This window comes from Antedon bifida, chromosome 5 (assembly GCF_963402885.1).
Source record: "Antedon bifida chromosome 5, ecAntBifi1.1, whole genome shotgun sequence".
In the NCBI taxonomy this organism is placed as follows: domain Eukaryota; kingdom Metazoa; phylum Echinodermata; class Crinoidea; order Comatulida; family Antedonidae; genus Antedon; species Antedon bifida.
The window spans coordinates 25,278,206-25,301,915 of record NC_136230.1 but is presented as its reverse complement, the minus strand read 5'-3'; the positions used below and the strand labels follow the sequence as shown (position 1 = coordinate 25,301,915).

Sequence of the window (23,710 nt, the reverse complement as noted above, 5' to 3'; positions counted from 1 at the left end):
GCCGCTGCTAATATAAAACAAGTTCTGTTATGACAACGCAGTCTAACAACAGGATGATAAGCTCCGGTGATCAAAGGGTTTATCTGTGGCTGCCACAAGATAAGTTCCACTCCTCCAGACACCGCGCGCTAGTACTGTTGGTATTTTTCGCAGCCAGACATAACATCAAAGGACTGTTACGAGTCTTGGCAAGGCGAGCTCAGTGTTCTGTTAAGCGTGGTTCCCACTAGCGACGCAACGCAAGGACGTAAACGCAACGCAAGCGTTTTAACCAATGACAAGCGAAGTTATAGACAGTTAGCAATCACAAGCGAATAAGCCATCGCTTGTGATTGGTCAATTCACTTGCGTTGCGTTACGTCCTTGCGTTGCGTCGCTAGTGGGAACCACGCTTTAGATGGCCTTATGATGACCACGTCGTTTCTTCTTCACTATCTCTAGTAGTAGGCTTCTTAAGAGTGGTTCCCACTACCGATGCAACGTAACGCAATCTACGCAACGTAAGCAAATGCCCTTCCAATAATTGTGTTTGCTCCCGCCTGCGTGAAATAAAACCTGCGATTTTTGCAGCAATATTGCGTCGTCGGTTCCCACTTGTGATTACGCAATACAGCACTTTGCGTCGATAGTCGATACGTCGCTGCGTTACGTTCTAGTGGGAACCACGCTTGACAGAATGTTATCACTAAGTATATATATGGCCTATCCGTGTTTTTAGCAGCCGTGTGTGTACGTATGGTATCGGCTAAAACGGGTTTCTATAAAATAAGCAGTATTCTTGCCAATCATCTTTTTGTTCAACCTCGTCACTTCCCTAACCAGCGTTCATTAAGCTTGGTTCTCACCAGGATACAAAGCAAGGACGTAAGCCGCAATGCAAACCAATTGACCAATCACAAGCAACAGTTGGAATAAGCCTAGCCTTTGATTGGTCAATTCGCTTGCGTTGCGTGCTAGTGGGAACCAAGCTTTATGCTACTGATGATCAACAATTAAAATCGAACTATTTAATCAGTAATGAAAGTTTATTTTTCTTTTAGATAACAAAACAGAACATTTCTTCAATAATTTTTTTGTTCAAATTTGCGTAATCTAAGATATTAATAAACTCAAAACAAAATTGGAAAAGGTACGACAACAGGTATTTCAAATAGCAACCAGATGAGGTAAACATTGGATAACCGTACTGATGTTTTGTTTATTTTACGCATTACGCTGTAAACATATTTTCTTACATTCTTTTTAATTACCTGAAAGTTCAATTTATCTTACCTGAATACATTATAATATTTTAGATGTTCCGTGACGTATGTTTAACCTTTAACCTTGGGTAAACAAATAACAGTAAACGGAAATTCTTGTCATAATAATAATAATAATAAACTAATAATTTAACTTCTGTAAAAAGGTCGAATGAAAACCGATGTATTGACAAAAACGGAAGTATCAGTTCAAAGTTTGTTGGGTTTTTTTTCATACAAACATCACATTTTAGAATAATACCTTGAAATTGAGAATAATGATAGTTGATGAACAACCTAAGACATTTTTTCGCAAGAGAGTCGATTTGCGACGACCAAGTAAATTCATTGTGCGCATGCCTGCGACGTATGCATCATCTTCGCTCGTCACCTGAGTTCAGACGACGACCGACGATTGACCGATTGACCTGACCTAGCTTGTTCCTGTCGTCGCAAATCGAAACCTCCTGGTAGAGAAACGGCGGAAAAAACAAATTTTCTTTTCTAAAGTTGCAGCTGCATTTGAAAATGTATGATTTTTACGAAATTAGAGCCTCTTAACTACCTTCATCAGCTGCTTTGAATAAGTATTACTAAATTTGAAAATGTGTTTGTGCTGTCAGCAGCAATGTGGAAGATAAAGAAAAGCTACAAAGCGCTTTCAATATCTGGATAAAGGCGTTCTTTTGGCTTGTAACGAGCGTGAATATCGTCCGTAAGAAACGATGCATCTTCCTGATCTGCTTTACCATCCATTTGTGTTCTTTCGTAGTGACTTTTGAGATTGAGCGCCAGTTCAGGATCATCGTTTGAATCTCTCGACGACGAGTAGCTGTCATCTGCGCATGCGTTCAGACGATTTTCCGCTTCTTCTTGTTCGAGGATGTGATAGCCTGCTTCCTTGCGATGTTGCGCAAGAGCTGGTCCCCACAATGACTTGTGCTTCATTGAATTTTTCAAGCACTAAAATTAAACATGTATATTGCAATGTGTTAGTAATATTGTCGGTCGGAGGGATCCACGTTTTGCATTTACAGTAATTAACACCTAAACATAACCTACACTCGACAGAAATTACAGTAGGACTAATACTGTATAAGATTGTTCACTCTTCTTCTAGCCGATCATCGATACTGTATCTATAATTATCCAGTATCATGGGGAAATTATATATACAGTATCACATATGTATCACATGATACCTGTTTTATAGTCCATTTACGAACACGGAATAACAAGATATTTTACTAAATGTATGTTAACTTTGATTTTTATTTCATATCTCAAACTCTTATTCAGCCTTACCTCCATGACAGGTCCTCTTTCCATCTGTTTCAGGTAGATAGCAGCATATATGATTACTGGTAAAATGGAACTGGCGGTCATCAGCCAGCCCAGTGCTTCTGCCCAAGCAGGGAAAACGTAGTCCTCACCATATTTGGCTGGGTTGTAGGAGACGAATGTAAATATTATCACAAACTACGTAGAAAAAAGCGAGAAAACAAAATTGAAAAAAACTAAATAAATGAAAAAGTACGTGTACAGTGGCGTAGCGTAGAGACCTGATGCCCCTGGTTTAGTGGCCCTCCAACGCTGGAGGCCTCGGGCGTTTTTAGGCTTTTTCGACATATTTTAATTGCTGTTTTTTCTTCTGGGCACTTAGGGGCCCCATACGCTCCAGACCCATGTGAGCGCTCATAGCCGTTACGCCACTGTACGTGTAGAATTCCTAATCTTTACAATCCCTAAAAAGTATAAAATGTAGGCATACTACTCGTAAAAATCCAATCCAGTACGGTACGGTACTTTCATGCAAAATGTAATGTATTTTACCATGAGAAGCAAAGGCGCTACAACCATCCAGCATATTTTCCAATAAAAACTGGGTCGAAATCCTAGCATAGCGGTGATGTCATGTAAATAACGTTCAACACCTACAAGAAATGTTCAAAAAGTAGTATATTATGCGGAATGAATAAATTAACCTATATCCCGAACGGCGCCCCGTATTTCAAATCTTCCAACATTCTTTTGTCAAATATGATAATAATAATAATTAATTCTGAATAAGTAACAGTAAATTCATAGTTTTGAACGAGTTACGTCACGTTTTATATACTAAAAGTATCTTAAAGTATAAAGCTTAGTTCCCACTAGAGACGCAACACAAGAACGTAAGGGCAACGTAAGTGATTTGACCAATAACAAGCGATGGATCATTAGTGGCTTGTGATTGGTCAACTCACTTGCCTTGCGCGTACGTTTATGTGTTGCTTAGAAAGAGATTATTGAAAATATTAAGCTTTATTACATTTCTGTATACAAGATTTATAAATTTGTAAAAAAAAAAAAAAATAAAAAAATAAATAAATAAATTTGTATCCGTTTTTGTCGACAGGACCACAATGCAAGTTTATTTCTACTTGATTGTGTATTATCCTGTATAAATATGTTGTTAAATAAATAAAAATAAATAAAGATTTGTTGACAAAAGTCGAAACGTCGCGCACGTACGTATTTATTACTGGTTTAACGTAAGGAATTGTGTACAGATAGTTAATATAAAACCAGATGAAAAGATTTTTTGAAGATTTAGTACATTTGCTCAACAATGGAGAGGTAAGGTAAATTTGGTTTGGTTTAAAGATGTATTGTCCCCCAAAAACATGAAAAATGAAGATTAACTAGACATGAAACTCGTCACTTTGACGAGTTAGTTATCCGCACCACGACAAACGCCACGTGCACGTCATACGTTGGAATATTGCACACAGATAAAGATTATGGCATTATGACAAGAACTGAAGAATATGACATGCTGTTAGTGCTGAATTTTGTGTCATATAGTATATACATGCAAACAGTATAAGCTGTATACATATTACATACAGTGTAGAATAGGTGAAATTACGGGACCCGCCATTTATTCCAATTTTTAACATGGCGACGGTATCAAAATGAAACACTTAGATAGCAATTTCAGAAGGAAATTATCTCAGGAACAACATATTAACGTGTAGAAGAAATTTGAATACGTAAAATATAGATGCGCACCCTTTTAAATGTGACCTATTACGCAAAATATGAAAATACGACTTTTTTTATTCAACTGGCCATATGATGACGTCACAACATCCGATTGGCAAAATGTTTACATGAATTCGTATCTACAATCCAATAGCTTCCAGAAAACGTTTTAATCGTGATTATCACATTTTATTCTTACGAGCTATTACAGATTAAAATTTACTGTAAAGATGAAATTAATGACCCACGTAATTAAAATTTTTAGGCATGATGACGTCATAAAAATTAAAATATTTTTATCTCATGCTAAAGAAAGTTGATTGACCTACATAATATATAAATGTAGGAGAAAAAGGAATACAGATAAGCGCGATGCGCTCCATTGAATGTGATGAGCAATAACGAAAGAGACAAAAATCCTATATTTTACATTCGTGTGGCCATACGATGACGTCACAATGTTTTTTTAGCCTTATTGATGCATGATCCGATATCTACAACTCATCAACTTCTAGATTTTGTAATAAAAATAAACGGTTAACGGTTTACTTTAGAAACTATGACTGTTTAAAAAAAGACATAATTTTGACGATTTTTTAAGCTTTTTCATAAAAAACGCGCACGAATTGTCTAATTCAACGTGTTCGTATGGCGTTATTTAAACTGGAAAAGGTCTAAATTGTTTTCAAAATCACTGGGAAAGGCTTGAAAAATATAATTCAAGAGAAAAAAATATGTTTTTAACGCTATGTGCGCACCGCGCGCATAAAAAATTGCGCGCCCGTGGGAATTTTTGACATGCTCAAAATGACAAGAAACGCGTAAAAAGTTGATTAGAAATTAATTTTGCGCATTTTGAAATTTTAAATGCGCGTGCGCGCGTAACTTCTTGTCAAACATGCCATTTTTAATCCGTAGAAAGTTTGCCCCTGATATGACTTAAATTTTGTCAAAGTGTCAATACTAAATGACTTTTGGTTTTTAATCTATGATCAATCATTGAAATTCATAAAATTGCGCATAAGTCACGTTGCGCAACTATGACGTCATTCAAAAATAGGAGGTGCACAACTTCACGTAAATGCCCATATGTTGTCAAAGTTATGAAATGTTATGTTTACACATTTTAGAGGAACACGACTCACAAAAAGGAAGGAAGGAAAGAAGAATAATACAGAAAAAAAATATTGATCTCATACAATTACAAGGAGTTATCCGCTTGGTATACCAAGCGGATAACTAATTAAATCAGACTTTGAATATGTTATTTTGTAGTTTTAATAATATTTAATCACTTCCATAAAAAAAAACAGAAAAAAATAATGTTTTTACTTGTAAAATGACAAAATAAATGGTTAAATTCAACCAAAAATCAATTGGCTGGCAGCCAATTTGACCATTTTTTGCTTTAAATTACATTTTTTTCATGTAAATACATTTTTTTTCGATCCAATTTTTGGTCAAAGTGGATAACTATTATGTTACATTAAAATTGAATATTCAACAAAAAATGTTTTAAGAATTATTTTTTCAGGGGGACAATACATCTTTAAGCAGGGTTTAAGAAAGACCATTTTACCAAATTTTGTATAACAGCGCTACTAGGCGTGGATTAGTGTTTAGTATACTGCATACATTATTTTATACTCTACTCACCATAGATATATGCGATAATAATACATTCCATAAATCCAAAGAGGAGTAGTGTCAGGCCAGCAGAAAACGCGTTCATGAGAGTTAGAAGATAAATGCCACCCTAGGTTAACAAAAACCAAAATTATAAATAATGGGTAACAAAAAAGGATAAAAGGATGACATAAACTGGACAAGCTCTGTCTACACTATCAAACTAGTTTGACAAAAAGTGTGATGTGCCCAAATATGGTAGTAATATGCCCATATATAGTAGTGATATGACTTCATCATTTCCATATATGGACACATCGCATTTTTTGATGACAGTGTAGACAGAGCTATAGTAGAATTGACGAATCTGGATCGGATTGTGGACGAAAACATGAGATGCATTAATACTTCGAAGTGTTCGTCGAAGAATAGGATACTGTATAGTGTCAGGAGAGGATATCGATGAAGTTTGCTGTCAGAAGACACGATACCGCATGTTTATTGTCGCTAGACATGACAACTCGTGTACGGGAACCAGGTGGAAGAAATCAGTACATTGAAACTCTAAAAGCGCTGTCTACAAATGCTATGTGACAAAAATTGATGTGCCCATATACTGTATGGACATAGTTTGATAGAGCTTAAGGTAAATGTTCGAATAAGCATACATTCATTATTGGAACTATTCCAATATACGGTAAGTTATAGGATTGTTTACACATAGCCATAATCGTTAAATTAGTTAACACCGACAAGCTGCGGCGTATTAGTATGATAATATAAACACAATTAGCTCTACCGATAACTATAAAATACTCGTGGGATACTATTGCATACAAAACAAGAACTAAATATCTAGATTTCTACAGATTAAAAATGCTGTAACATCTGATCGGTATATCATTAAATTATAGCCGATGCAAGCTGTAGATATTTGCAACGATAGTACGGGGCGCCATTTGCGACGTTGACATATAAGTATAGTCCCAAATGGCGCCCCGTAGATAGCATATTGGTGTATTCGTAGACATCGTAGCACTAAATGCATCTTACATAGTCGTAAAAGTATCGTACAGAAAACTGGGAACTGCAATTATTATTATTATGAAATGTTGAGATGTCATACCGTACCTGAGTTATGAGAGGCAATCCCAAAATGCATAGGAGGATGGACGTCGCTAAGGTTATATGAGATTTGTACTTCCGAATGTTCTTAAACCGAGTTTCGAGGTCGTCAACGATACCGGTTATCACTGTCTCCAGCATGCATAACTGTGAATAAAAAAATGTTATCCGTAAAAGTCGAATCAATGGAAAGCAAACATTTCACGAAGAACAGCCAAATCTTGAAAACATATTCTCGTGATTCAACTCATTATTTGATTATTTAACACAATACGCTGTTCTAATGTAAAGTTGTATTCAATTATTAGGCTGTTTCCATTTAATGGAAGAATATGCATATGAAATACATTAAATAAATGTGTAAATGACAACTTTTATATTACTGAATTGGCATTTTGTCAATGAAATAAAAATATTTCAAACCATGCTTCCGAGTCCGAGTAGCAAGACCATGAAGAAAAACAAGATGGACCACATTGGCGAAATGGGCATTCGGGCAATGGCTTCTGGATAGGCTACGAATGCCAATCCTGGTCCTAAACAAAGAAAATAGACAAAGATAATAGTATGCTAAAATTATGGAATTCTTTATTGACATAGTCAACAGTTCAATGTTGGCTTAGTGTGTTTGCTATATCATTTGACTCTTCTTTGTTTTCCAAAGTGGCAACACATTTTCGTCCTACATAATGGAAAAGCGTCTCTTTGGTCATCTGCGCATGTCTAGCTAATTGATTGCCATATCATCTACCCTAAATGTAAATGGGGGAATAACCTGCGACTTGCAGCCTACTCGGCTGAATTGCGCACAGATGTGGACGGCACATACCACAACTTTCTACTCCCCTAAGGGTCCCTTCATTTCGAGTACTTCCCCATACTCTTCCGAAAGATGTACTGCACACGAGCCAGTTTTATCAGAGAATACTTGTTCTACCACCAACAATGGTCAATGATTGACTTGAACCTGTGCCGATTGTATAGCTATTGTTTGCGGCGGTGCCCCTGCGTCGCGATAGTGTGTTCATCCCAGTAGGTAGTACCTGAAACAACAACAGTCTCCACATCAACCCCTGCATCGTACGCCATAAACCCAATCACAGCAAATATCACAAATCCAGCAAAGATGCTTGTTCCGCAATTGACGATAGCAACTATGATTGCATCTCTGTAAAAAAAAAACCAGAATAATCTTTACTCTAATGAGCTGAAGATAGTTTCATTTGGAAGACGATTATCTCAAGATAAGAATGTGAATATCTTTCGAGTCTGTATTTTTTGTATGTCGTATGAATTACTATTACTTGTTTACAGGTTTGCATGACACTATTAGCACTAGGTTTGAAGTACACCAAAAAAGAAAGTGATTTTGAATGTTTTGCTACAACCCGGACTCTTTTCTGAAGTAAACGCATTCTTCAAAACCTAACCTTAACATTTTATACTTATCATCTACATATAACGCAATGTACATATTAGTGTTTTGCACGATGTATTAATTGATCAAACTTAATCCCTCAGGATCCGCCTCGGAATTCGTACAATCAAGGCCATATTCGGGATAAAGGTAACATGAGGCGCGGCCTACACTGGAAATCCTAGTACCGTACTACATTTAAAATTAAGTAATATTTAATATATCATTAATGTTTCATTATACGTATAGGTTAACTCCTTTAGATATACGATTCCAGGGTTGTAATCGTGCGTACATTTGAACCCAAAATTAACTTAGGTAGGATGTTTTGTAGCGAGTATATTCCACCATACCAGGGCAGGCACATGCACTACCTAAGTGCCATTGCAGTATTTTAACACTACCTGTGGCAGTTGTTATGCCATTTGTTATAACTTGACAGAGTATGTAGACAACCAAATCCAGCTCCGAGCGAGTAAAATATTTGAACTGCAGCATCTTGCCAAACCTGTGCAAGAGGAATAAATCACAATGAAAAGTAATTACAATTAGTATATATAATATGCTTATTCGGCCTTTGCTTAACGGTAGACGTCATTGGGCAGTGCACATCCCTGTCAACAGATGTTCATTCCAGTGTATTAGTTTAAAAAAATCGGCACCAAACCTCGCAAAAATTAATTACAAAGCAGGAAACCCTTCATATGAACTTAAAACACGACCAAAAAAAGTTCTAAGGTTTTGGCCCATGGGAAACTAGTTTATGGCGCTTTTTTCAAAATGGCCGCTTACAACTATAATTATAACTATATACGAAAGCCGTTCGGAACAAAGTTCTTCAATTCGTACCGTAGTAATGCAGTGTGTATGCCTATATTGATGAATTAATATGAGTTTTATTGAATGAATACACAACGGTTTGTTTTATATAACAAACACACGTAAATTGTTTGCATTAAACAAATACCGATTTTCGGTTCAGTCGAAACCCACCGCTTCATTGGAAAAAACTTTAAACTTGGCATTGAATAAAACCATTATTGAATATCCATTTGTTGTTTTTGGAGCGGATTTTGCCATGTTACGTGGTACATAATCAGATGACAAGGGTATTTATTAGGCCTACCTTAAAGGAAAACTTGACCGAGAACCATATTTTAACGTATTAGGGATGTACATAATGATATCAGAACATTCAGCCGTACAGCCGTACAGCCGTACAGCCGTAAATTGCTGTGACGTCACAAGTGGATGGCAAAATCTAACTCATGAGTTTTCACTGTTGTTAACATACAACAGATAGGTAGGCCTACCGTCACTTCAATTGCTATTTTGACCTGTCTTAGGCTTAAATTTACATTTACATTTACAACAATTAGTCCTACACACCAATTCGACACGACTTATTAGCCGCCTACTATTTAACTACAAATGTTATTAATGAAAATAAGCCTTCTGTGATTGAGAAGTTTTAGCGACAAGTGTATTTTATTATACTTTGTATGGGAGGATGATGTGCATCATTTTGGGCCCGTTTTGACGGATGCAGTGTTTATATACAGTCACACGTGATCTACTTTTCCTGTATGTTTGTAAAGATAACTGAAGAAAAGTGACAAAAATGATTGAAGAGCAGAAATGATAAAAAAATACCAATTGATTCAGGGATCATCTTCCGGTTGTTTTGGAACGTAGACTTACGAGTAATAATTGACATTTGACACAGTAAAAACAACAATACGGTGTACTATTTAGTAAACCTTGGTTCTCGCTTATTGTGCACGTAACGTCTGTGCAAACTCATGCGATTTGTAACAACTGCAGTTCAATATACATGCGCTGATGTGGGGAAGTTTAACACTTTAGTGGAGCATACGTTTGCGCAGAAGCAGTGGTGCATCCAGGATTTTGAAATAGGGGGAGCCCAGGGCCTAAAAATGATAAATAGTAGGTGCCGAATTGAAATTAGTGTCCTATCTTTTGCATTACAACTAGCAAAACTGGCCCCCACCTTCAATCCGCCTATGAGTAGTGCAGTTGCGCAGTTAATGGAAATCAAGATCCTACCAAACCAACAATGAATACTCCTCGTTCGTTTTATACCACGAGCTCATTTAAAGCCTCTTCATGGGAAAATAAATAAATACATTTGGTTTATTCCTTCAGGTATATGTTACATAAAATTTGAGCACATTTGACAGCGTTAGTTATTGCTTTCGGGATGTTGTTTTGTGATGGTGTGTAGCATATTGTTTTCAAACTAAGACATTATAAAAACATGGAAATGCAGTCCCATGATACATAACATTAAATCACACAATAAATTCAGCAAAACAGCACGGATTAAAATTCGGTCGATATTAGTATGTAGGCCAGAGGTTATTGGGTCTTGAACAAAAGCTAGTTTTTGCAACCCAGGCGGGAGTTATTATGCGACTGCTGAAATGTTTAGTGCACTGTTGGGGAAATCATAGCCTTACAGTACGCCAAATATAATTAGGTATAATTCACAATACTACAATAAATTACGCTTTTAATTCTATTGCATTGCGTAGTATCCATACTGGAAACACCCTCACTCACCCCCAATATTTCAACGAATTGTGGCCGGTGCGCCTTAGATTTTAGAGGTAAGTCTAGTTTTGGAATTTGTAAAAATAGAGCTGTTGTATCAGAAGCATTCGAGATATTACTATAGAATATTAATTCTCGGTGCTGATTGGCTGATCAGTAACGTAATTAATAATCTGTTGTGGCATTTAAACTAACCTTTGAAGTAGCAAGTTTAGACCATTCTGGTTTGATATAAAACTTCACTCCATCTATGGCTCCAGGTAAAGTCATCCCTCGAATGAAAAGCGATAACAACACGAGGTACGGGAACGTTGCCGTCAGATACACAACCTGCACAACAAAAATAGATTAGGTACAAACAATACTTTCGTGTAAACGGACGGTAAGGATGAGGAATTTGCGAAAGTGAAAAAAGTCACTTCCAGTAATCTACGTCTACACTGATTCCGAATTCGTTATATTTGTTAGTTATATAAACACAAACTCATTTCGATTTCCGTAGAAAACGTACGCTTGTGAACATAGCGTCCGAAAAAACGTAACGTAGCCCTGAGTTTTCTTTTCCAGACACCAATGGGAACGTAGCTTTAGACTCCATTATTCATGTCTGATTTCATTCCAACTATATCACCCTCAATTTAAACAAATGTTTAGAGCTCCATTTGTGCAATCATAAAATCAATTTGAACCAAGCACGTAATCTCAAGAAGAACTTTCGCACGTTTTCGCTTTGAGGTCATCTAGTGGAGGTACCTACTCTCAGACCCGTACGCTTTGATGTCATCTAGTGGATGTACCTACTTTCAGACCCGTACGCGTTGAGGTCATCTAGTGGAGGTACCTACTCTCAGACCCGTACGCTTTGAGGTCATCTAGTGGAGGTACCTACTCTTAGACCCGTACACATTGAGGTTATCTAGTGGATGTACCTACTCTTAGACCCGTACGCGTTGAGGTTATCTAGTAGAGGTATCTACTCTCAGACCCGTACACATTGAGGTTATCTAGTGGAGGTATCTACTCTCAGACCCGTACACATTGAGGTTATCTAGTGGATGTACCTACTCTCAGACCCGTACGCTTTGAGGTCACCTAGTGGATGTACCTACTCTTAGACCCGTACACATTGAGGTTATCTAGTGTATGTACCTACTCTCAGACCCGTACGCTTTGAGGTCATCTAGTGGAGGTACCTACTCTCAGACCCGTACGCTTTGAGGTCATCTAGTAGAGGTACCTACTCCCAGACCCGTACGCTTTGAGGTCATCTAGTAGAGGTATCTACTCTCAGACCCGTACACATTGAGGTTATCTAGTAGAGGTATCTACTCTCAGACCCGTACGCTTTGAGATCATCTAGTAGAGGTATCTACTGTCAGACCCGTACGCTTTGAGGTCGTCTAGTAGATGTATCTACTGTCAGACCCGTACGCTTTGAGGTCATCTAGTAGATGTACCTACTCTCAGACCCGTACGCTTTGAGGTCATCTAGTAGATGTACCTACTCTCAGACTCGTACGCTTTGAGGTCATCGGGTGGAGGTACCATACCTACTCTCAGACCCGTACGCTTTGAGGTCATCTAGTGGAGGTACCTACTCTCAGACTCGTACGCTTTGAGGTCATCTGGTGGAGGTACCTACTCTCAGACCCGTACGCTTTGAGGTCACCTAGTGGAGGTACCTACTCTCAGACCCGTACGCGTTGAGGTCATCTAGTGGAGGTATCTACTCTCGGACTCGTACGCTTTGAGGTCACCTAGTGGAGGTACCTACTCTCAGACCCGTACGCGTTGAGGTCATCTAGTGGATGTACCTACTCTCAGACTTGTACGCGTTGAGGTCATCTAGTGGAGGTATCTACTCTCAGACTCGTACGCGTTGAGGTCATCTAGTGGAGGTACCTACTCTCAGACTCGTACGCGTTGAGGTCATCTAGTGGAGGTATCTACTCTCAGACTTGTACGCGTTGAGGTCATCTAGTGGAGGTATTTACTCTCAGACTCGTACGCTGAGTTTGTATAGGCCCAGGATTGGTGCACCGATTATTATGTCATGCGGAAAAAGCCAAATCGTTACACTACGTACTTCAAAACATGAACGCATTACTAAATTTGCTCAAACACTCATAAACGTTTTTACCGTTTGGAAACAGCCATTTGATTTTTGCATAATGCGGGTCGCATGCGGCTCTATTCTATACATTGTACAAGTTTGCATAAGACTTTTGAATTATCTTATAATGTAGAAGTGCACGTCGTTATGTGTCTACTTTAGTAACGATGATGACCCCAAATACATCGATCAAATGCGTTGCGTCATCTTATGACGCAACTTTCTCTACAGCTTGACCCTACCATGTAATGGGTATCAAATGACGAAGTAACTATGGCTACAGCACTGCTTATTGGTCAATACCCTAGTGTCCAGAATTTCATTACAGTATGTAAATATTTATATTGTGTACACTTAAGGGCTGCGACTCGGATGTTAGGAGCGACATATAGTGTTGCCTTGATTGCATTTTACTTGAGTCTATGGTTTTGGTCAACTGCATAAATTAGCTCACGCATTTTATTAAAGATTGATCTGGATAAATAAACAAATATTGACCTGGATAAATAAAATGCAAGCCTTGTCAAAACAAACTTGATGATTGTGATTTCTGCATACCTGCTTTTAAAAATGTCTAAAATCATAATAAAATTATTATTTCAGTTTAATAAGGCATTATAAATAATTGTCTTTCTATTATATTACATTTTCTCAAAATTGTCGGTATGTATGGGGCTGGGGAGGTTTTTTTTCTTATTTTTCTTGTATGGCTCTGTTGATACTATCAAACAAAATGTGATGTGCCCATGTATGTATGGATGCGATGTGCCCATATTTGGACACATCGCACTTTTTTGTCAAAATAGTTTGACAGTGTATATACAGTATTTAGGTGGGAACACGAAAATAAATTATGATCTACCAACTTTATTTACTGCAGTAATACAACTATCATGGTTCACTGTATGTCTGTCTATAACTTCTATAACTATTACAATCAAACTTTCCACATGTATTGTTTTTGGACGATCTATTTTTTAATTAATTATTAATTAAATGTATTATCATGTTTAATAGATACCAAATAGCCTATGTCTACGGCTTTTTATCGGAGTAACCTACTCATAAAATTGTATTTTTTACGGAAACAAAACAAGGACCTTTCTTAAAATTCCAAAACAAAGATACACAAAGAACATTGAGCATGTCTCAAACTTCAAGAGACATTGGATTGGAGTACGTAAATTAAATATAGGTCATTTGGCATATACATTTGTAGACATGATATTGACCCTTGACATTAGTCACAGCTATTTCCTGCAAATACCAGAACGTAAACATGACTTAATAACACTATAAATCACTACATTTTTTACCACCAAGATAGTCAATGAACTTACGTTAGGACTCCTTACCTTTCCTGATGTCTTGATGCCTTTAGCCAGGCTAAGGAAGACGATTGTCCAGGCCAGGACCAGGCAGATGGCCAGTTCCCATCGTATTTCTCCGATTTCCCCAATACCATCACTTATGCCCAATACACGATTACTGAAAAATATATTATCATGAATAGATTTTCAAATCGACGAAAGTAGGCGACCTATTTATAGAATCCCTAGTGATATGCCTATTATGTGAATATAAAAGAAAAATAATGCTTTCGATCAACACGGCATTATTAAAGCAAGAGGACGTAAGCTGCAATGCAAGCGGATTGACCAATCACAAGCGACAGTTGGACTAAACCATCTCTTGTGATTGGTCATTCGCTTGCGTTGCGGCTTACGTCCTAGCGTTGCGTCCTAGTGGGGAACAAGCTTAATAAAGGCTATGGTGTTTCTACAAGCAAACATGCAAGCCCCCTTGATTACAAAAAGGCGCAACGGAAGTGAGTTGACCAATCACAAGCGACAGTTCAGATTATCCATCTTAGAGCTTTACATCCTTGCGTTGCGCCTCTTGTGGAAACCAAACATTAAGCTCACAAGAAACGTAACGCAAGGACGTAGAGGCAACACAAGCAAGTTGACCAATGGCGAGCGACAGTTCGAATAATCCATCGCCTGTGATTGGTCAAATCGTTGCGCTTACGTAAGAATTAGCCGCATCCTGTCAAACAGTGGCCTTTGTTCGTTTTCACTTTAAACTTTCATGGGTTTCCACTGAAAAGGAGTGTCCAAAAAAAGGGGGTTTCACTAGGGCCCATTACAGACGTTCATTTTGGCACGGACCATTTTATTGAAACGCGGGAAACCAGAAAATAAAACAGTATGCCTACTTACTCAAAGTATTCTTGGCTTGGTCGAGAATGCCCCGACGTGAAATTAGTTTCGTTATGTCTTGAGTCTACGCAGTTATACGTATTCCAGTCGTGCGTGCAGTCAGCCCACGGAAGGACACGCGTAAAGGAGAAATAGAGGTAGTGTAGAGTATATGCTATGATAACATTGTAGTAAATACAACAGAACATTGACATTACTAACATGCCGTATCCCATTCCTAAAGAGAAATTACCAATATGTTAGGGATCATCATAATCAAAATTATTCTACTGTAACTACATTTTTTTCAATAACTTAGAAAAAAAACCCTTACAGAGCTTTGGATTTTGCGACGATCTATGGCCTAGAACTTATGACGTCATATGAAGGAGGTACTCACAGATCGATTTTGGTTATTTTTGTCATTAAGACGTCGGACCAACTTTCATCAATTAAGGCCAACTTAGACTGCGTAGTACAAGGTACGACGAAACGTCTTGACTCGTCGGTGTTGTCCCGACGAGACGAGTTGTCTTATCATAGCGTCGGGCATAGTTTTTAATTTTAGGTCGTCGGGAGAACATTAAACATATTATTTAATTTTCTCCCGACGAGACGAATCAGACAACGCAGTCGTACGACGCAGTCTCAATTGGTCCAGATTATCGCATACACGCGCATTCATTCGACTTCGAGAGCTGGACGACGACTACGACAAATGACGTAGGCTACTGAATAAATTATACAAGATCTAGGCCCTAGAAAGACATTTTCTCAAGTCCTGCTGATATGAGGTTTCTATACAAACAACGGCTGCGATTCCTTGTTATTTTTTCCCGGTTTACCCCTTATACATACTAACCTACATTTCACCTTTAACCAGGTGATGATGCTTGGTTGTTAGCAAGATAAAAATTTCATATCCAATCAAAAAATCTAATTCCGGTTCAAACTTAAGCCAATCCTGTTATCAGGTGCAGTATTGCAGGAAACAGACAGTTCAATCGTACAATGTAGCTCTTTCTTATTTATGCAGACAGATAAAATAAATCCGTATTCTATCTTGTCCGAAACAATAGAAATTTAAGAACAAAAAAACAATTTATCGCGTTCATGTTATCATCGATTGTTTATTGAAGAAAACAACGAAAAGTGGTCACAAATACTATACTTAGATTGGAACTGTCAAATTAATGAACTCATTAGCGTAATAATTACACACACGGTTCAACTGAGATTCTTCCACTATCATCGGCTGTCATCTTCTCAACGCTTATCTTCTATCTGTTTTCTTCACCGTTTGTGTCATCGAGCATCCAATCTCTCTTGTCATTAAAATAGAATCCATATAATGTCCTTCTGGACAAAATGAAACTATGCAGATTGGGTGTCCTCTAAATATTAAGCTCTGTCTACACAAAAAATATGATGTGCCCCAACATAGTAGTGATATGCACAAATATGGTAGTTATCTGACATCATCATCATGTCCATATATGGGCATAAATATATTTTATATAAACATCAATTTTGTAGACAGAGCTTTAGTTGGCCTACAATTCAATTTCAATTCACTTTTTATTTCAGAACATCCATTTCAGAAGTCCATATCATAACACATAACAATATTTAATAAATAAATGTAAGTAAAGTAAAAAATCTATACCACATGTCGCACATAATAATGCCGTCGGAAAACCGTCGGTTTTCAACTAGGAGTGAAAAAAAAACATTTCCCTTCACAACAAAATCGATGTCCAAACAGAAGGTGTTCTATTCTACCATAGCATGAGATACTATATTTACAATATTGTTGTTTACAAAAGGATGTCTCCCTATTTTCAAGTGGTTGCAAAACAAACATTGTATTGCCCTAGAATTTCCCAGTACGCTAGGCCTAAAGCGACCCTACTGTATCCCTCCATTTAAACGACACATTTCCCGAAATCCATGATCCGGTTAAAACAATGCGTTTGCGTTTTTCTGATATAACATTATACATTTGAATCAGAAAAACGTACGTATCGTATGGATATAATTTTATGGATATTCTTACCTTTAAAAAGAGGACAGATTCGCCATACATTGACACAACCAACACTAGCAAACTGACCAATACTTAACTCCAGGAAGAACAACGGCAAGCCAGCAAGGCAGAGTATGATCACGTATGGAATAAGAAATGCACCTAAGGACAAAACACAGTAAAAACAAGTAAAACAAATTCTTTGATAAAATGAATATAGGCATAAACTATTTTTAAATAAAGAGTATGGATAAGAACACTGTGATGGTTGTTTAGGGAGATGACTGAGAGAGACGGTTGACTTGGAGATGGCATTGTGTGAGAACACATTAACTTAGGGTGTATGCTAAAATGATTATGTTAAGAAATGTATATGCTAAAATGATTATGTTAAGAAATGTATATGCTAAAATGATTATGTTAAGAAATGTACTGTATATGCTAAAATGATTATGTTAAGAAATGAATAAGCTAAAATACCGTACGAATTGTGTTAAGAAATGTATTTATATGCTAAAATGATTATGTCAAGAAATGAATATGCTAAAATATTATTATGTTAAGAAATGAATATGCTAAAATGATTATGTTAAGAAATGAATATGCTAAAATATTATTATGTTAAGAAATGAATATGCTAAAATATTATTATGTTAAGAAATGAATATGCTAAAATGATTATGTTAAGAAATGAATATGCTAAAATGATTATGTTAAGAAATGAATATGCTAAAATGATTATGTTAAGAAATGAATATGCTAAAATGATTATGTTAAGAAATGAATATGCTAAAATGATTATGTCAAGAAATGAATATAATGCTAAAATATTATTATGTTAAGAAATGAATATGCTAAAGTATGAATTGTGGTATGCTAAAATGATTAGGCATATGTTAAGAAATTAATATGTTTTTAAAATGAATACGCTAAGAAATTAATACGAGTGAATGATAAGAACTTAACATCTAAAGAGATGTACTGTATATGTTAAGTTATGAATATTATGAAATGAATATATTTTTAGTAATAAAAGAAAAAAAACTTAGGGTACACACAAAAAAAGTGTCTCTTTATAGGGATTGGTTGTAGTGTGAAAACATGGCTACCCGCTCGTTTCACATGGGAAATGATTGTCCTCTTTAGTCTTAAGACTTATTTTGCGTATCCCCTAAAGGAGAGCGTTTACTGTATAAAATGTTTGAACATTAGAAAGTACTACTTATCATGCATTGTTTGGGCAAAAGGCCCATTCACACTAGGACGATAACGATCGACGATAAATAGATAAATATGCATTTTCTATACATAAAACAAACAAATTAGGAAACTATAGGATAGCCTATGCTTTGATAAAAATAATATTTTCACACGTCAAATCAAATGACGTCATGATTGATAAGAGCAATAATATCGTGATAATACAACGATTTTATTGTTTTTATTCATCATTACGTCATTTGATTGGGTTTTTACAATATTATTTTATCAAAGACGGCATAAATGATTATTCTATATAATAGTTTTAGATCGAAGACCTTTCTAATTTCCTTTGTTTTATATAAGATATGCATGCTTATCTATTTATCTCCTATTGTGTAATGGGCCTTTAGGCTTTGTATTGATTTACTGTCCGGAACCAAATCGATTAAACCATAAATGATCGCACATACCTCCTCCATTTTCGTAACACAAAAATGGAAACCGCCAAACGTTGCCGAGTCCCACGGCGTAACTTATACAGGAGAGAATGAAGTCCAGTTTGCCGCTCCAAGTACCGCGAGCGTCGTTTTCATCCGGCGTCGTTACCGCCACAATTTCTACCGATGTTCTCTTTAGAGGTACACTTTCCGACGACAATTTTGCATCTTTGCTATGTAGTTTGGTTCCGTTCATTCCCCTGTTATTTTGCTGGTTGTTGGAAGCTTCCATAATAACAGTATTACTCTGAAAAATCAACGTTAGATGTGAGAATCCTACACGTACGTGGTTAATAATATTATCAAAACCAAATTTCAATCCATACTGACATACATCTGACAACAAAAATAGACAGATGCGCGTACCTATCAATAAACTTTAAAGACCTTATGAAATAAAATACATCTTGTGTTCCAAATACAAACACACCTATCACTCGCATTCCACAGGCAAACATTATAGAGTATTTTAGCCTACCATCAAGACATAACTAATACTTAGGCCTAAAAACAGTAGGCCTACTATACAATAAGAGCACGCAGCAAAGTAACAAAAACAACTTCCATAAGACTATATTATTTTTAAATTAATACAAAAATACTAATTTCATACAATGTTTATATAGCGGGGGTCCGGCAGTGTGGGGGCCCGGTGAGTGATGTTCAAAATAAATTATAATAAATGACGTCAGACGTCTTTCGTTTTTCTAAATCGGCTATATATCAAATAGGCGCCGCTTGGAACGCAGGAATCGGAAACTCCGTCCGAGAAAGTTTCGATTCGATGTGAAAGAAAGGTTGCTGATAATAATGATATACACCAACAACAACACCACCTCCTAAATTTTCCCATGCATTACGGGCGTGTATGGGTAGGCTCCATCAAAAAAACTAAATTTCTAGGCTGAACATTAATTCTGCGAGTCACCTGATATCGTTAATATTTAACAGTGTATCAGTTATATATTTATCTGAATTAATTAAATTATCCATTCATTTTCTCTTGACAACCTGTTAACTGAAATGAAATACAATTCAATTACGAGAAGCAAATTATTGACTTCATTATTCTTGGTTACAACAGGTGTTAAAATAGGTATAGCTCCACTCCACTTTCAATTGGTTGACCTGGGAAATATGCCCATACAACCGGTTTGATTTCCCGAAGGAATACATGGTATATTTTCTTTATTTTCTAGCTGGGTGTTTATAACCGCGCACAATAGAGCTGTTTTGCAGCCCTCGGGTTGTAAATGGAGCGTTTAAAATAGTAGAATGTTAAGAATTTTCCAGGCGCCAACTTGGAGTTGATTTTTGTCGATATGAATAGTGAAATAGATAAGACATTAGTCCCAATGGGAGTTGAGTCCTCGGACTATTTTGATATATTTGATAATTCATTATGTAGGACTATATTATTACATAGGCCCTACATTCAATGATTTGCCAAATCTATTCCATTGGATTAATCGTGTTTAGTTTGCATGGAATCATATCTTTGGAGTTTACATTGGAGGCCATGGGTGGTAACTCCCTGTGGTAACGAACCAACTGCAGTGGTTCCCTGTCAACTACAAATAATCTACGACACATTGAATGTTATAGGCCTATAATAAGGGGTAAAGACAAGGCTGAGGAGGGTAAAGACAAGGCTGAGGAGAGTAAAGGGGTATGGTTAAAGACAAAGAAAGGAAACGCAATTCAACACAATAAAATGTTGACGTATTATAATATATTCATGGGGCAATCTGTGTGGGGCTTTTTAAAATGTCAAAAACATACAATGTTCATATAATATTATGAGTTCAGCCTTGAGCAAGGGTTAACGTACGTTCATACCCACGGGGTAAAAACAGACGGTAAACCAATTATTACCTAATTCAATTGGTTTTCTGTTAGTGCAGAATAACAATGTTATTTCATATTTCTGAATCAAGCGTCCATCCATTTTCAACGGAATAATAATCAATAAGTTCTCCAATTTAGAAACCTGGAGATATTTATAAAATATTCAGTTTCAGAATAAAGAGTAAAGAATAACGATGCAGTCTTGGGTTTATTGATTGGCCAAAAATCAAACGTTCGCCATAAGGTGGTCTCTTCGTTTCATTGCACACGTCAAAGTATTACCAGATGACAACATTATTTGTTTTTGTTCTTTAAAATTGTTCTCATTTATTTACTAGATGACAAATATGAATACGTTTAAACACGTATATGCCTAAGTAATGCAATCAACAAGCAACAAAGATGGGTAATTGCTCTGTATACACTATCAAACTACTGTATAGTTTGACCCAAAAAACGTGTGATGTGCCCAAAATATGGTAGTGATATGCTTAAATATGGTAGTGATATGATATCATCATGTCTATATATATGGGCTTTTTTGTCATATATTATAAAGTTCGATAGTGTAGACAGAGCTTAACACTAATAACGAAAAAATAAAAAGAGCATTTAGTTGGGGATTAAAAACAAAATTGGTTACTTGCGTATTAATATCATGACTAAAACTCAGGCAATAAATACAAATAAATATATTATCATATATATGTGAATATTTAAATACATATCAAAATGAATACATTGTAATAGTTTTTATTGGTCCATTTCAGACAGACACATCACAAAATGTTCATAAAATACAAGACTGGCTGACAACTTAGCTCAGATAGATAACTTGCTTGCAAACCGTTTTATGTAATCTTAATCTTATTTAACCGTGTTATGTATCTAAGCATAAAAATAATTACAGATTCATTAAAATATATGTATCCAAATTGCAATCTTACCTCCATTATTCTGCTTTCTTGGTTGCTTAGTTAATATTGATGAAAAATAACATTTTAAAACAAAAGAATAATGGAGTTCACCTCAACAACAGGTAAGATGAAGCACGACGGCAAACAGAACTCGGACAACAAGAGAGATCTTAAAACATTGACGACGTATTTTATTACCGTAACTAGACCCCTCCAGGTCGTGTTATGGATTAACTGCGCTACTTATATTGAGGGCGCGAGTCGACACTGCAAATTTGGAAGACTGTGTATTGTAGTACAGTACCACCTTTTAGGGCCAGGTTTATAATAGATTAATACTACTATGTTATGTTATAACAATTGGAGTGTAGATGAATAAAAGAAGATGACAAACAATCTTAAAATCTTGAAGATGAATACTGTGTTTTGCGATATGAATGACAAGAGTATCACCACCACGATGGGCTATGGTCCTTGGTGACGTAATAAATGATTTATGAGTAAAGTGTGATCGATCGCCGATTTGTTCGATTGTTCGATTTGATTGATGAATTAAATAATAGTAAGTATAGGCGGCAGAGAGATCGATAAATGATGAGCGACATATAGGCTAATTATAGATGGAGAATAGCCTAGATAAAATGATAATTTATGAATGGGTAGGAAAATGATATTTGATTTACTGTATTTGATTGTATTTGTAATATTGAAACGAACGAAACGAAACAACGAAATCGGCCGCACGCATAGTTTAATAAATAATAAAGCCCAGTAGAAATTATTATTATTATCCTCTAATAAAGTATCAACGAATCCTTATAAATACCTCAAGCTAATTATAATAAATAAATACTCTACTCTACAAGGCATATCTATGTATATATTATTATTTTATCTTTAGCTAGGCCTACTATTATAATAGTACTATACTATACTACTGTCTAGGCCTTACGTTATATAAATAATAATATATTTACATAATAATGATGGATGATAATAATAATAACATGGTACCAAAACATCTTCAGATAACAATTAGGCCGTAGCTAGGCCTTAACTAAATGACTATACTAACCTACAGGACGCACCAAACACACAGCGATGAATATTTCATTTTATTTTATTTTAAGCCTAGCTACTACTACTACTACTACTACTATTACTACTTAGGCCTAGCCTAGGCTAGGCTACATAAATTTATATTCTAGGGAGGCCTAGGCCTATATGCTTCCAATTGGTATGATTTCAAATACGTACCTATTTCATAAGATAAATAATTGTTTTAATTGTTGTTACATGGAACACAGCAACAGCGTAGACAATCGGCTACCACATCATGCACATTCCATTCAAAAATAAAACACTGTTCAGTAGCCCGCCAAAGCACGTCTATAAAAAAACAAAGAGCGTTTCCTACACACCACACACCGTGTACGTACGTCGTACTCGTGTGAGTAGATGCGCCATGTGCGCAACTTCGAAAAATGAATTACGCCCTCCTCATGTGCACGGTGGTACGTACGCGGGCGCAATTAATTGGCGACGACCCTGGGTATTTTGTTTATAGAGATGACACTCCTGGAATGGTGATCAACGTCTTGTCAACTAATATTAAAAATAGATAGTCTCTAGTACAGTAATTTCACTACTTTCGATCCCTGTGTTACGCACTCGATCATAACAACGAAATGTAACCTACCTACATATCGAATACTTGCTTGCTAACAACCTAACCCTTACTAACAATAGGCATTTCAGAAAGAAACATAGACCCACCGCATACTTACGTGTAATAAACTTCATTGGCACAAATACGGTTGTTTAGTATTTAGTTTAGTTGCAATGATCGAGTGCGTAACATAGGGATCGAAAGTAGTGAAATTACTGTAGGCTAC

At 36.4% G+C, this 23,710-nt stretch overlaps 1 protein-coding gene across 2 annotated transcripts; it reads right to left on the bottom strand.

Moving 5' to 3' along the window:
- Positions 1–1,006: 1,006 nt before the first annotated feature.
- LOC144843235 (sodium- and chloride-dependent glycine transporter 1-like) lies at positions 1,007–23,201 on the bottom strand. 2 transcript variants are annotated; one of them, XM_078700029.1, is made up of 14 exons: positions 23,073–23,201; positions 19,024–19,297; positions 17,381–17,512; positions 15,346–15,562; positions 14,479–14,611; positions 11,206–11,340; positions 8,841–8,944; positions 8,063–8,187; positions 7,443–7,555; positions 7,026–7,166; positions 5,925–6,024; positions 3,075–3,175; positions 2,547–2,720; positions 1,007–2,204 (listed from the first exon to the last, which is right to left on the bottom strand). In XM_078700029.1, the coding sequence occupies exons 2-14, from the start codon at positions 19,280–19,282 to the stop codon at positions 1,890–1,892; spliced, it is 2,049 nt and encodes a 682-aa protein (XP_078556155.1). In that variant the 5' UTR covers positions 19,283–19,297; positions 23,073–23,201; the 3' UTR covers positions 1,007–1,889. The 2 variants fall into 2 exon arrangements, with proteins under 2 accessions (XP_078556155.1, XP_078556154.1); XM_078700028.1 differs by lacking the exon at positions 23,073–23,201 and adding an exon at positions 21,846–22,002.
- Between the last annotated feature and the right edge of the window lie 509 nt (positions 23,202–23,710).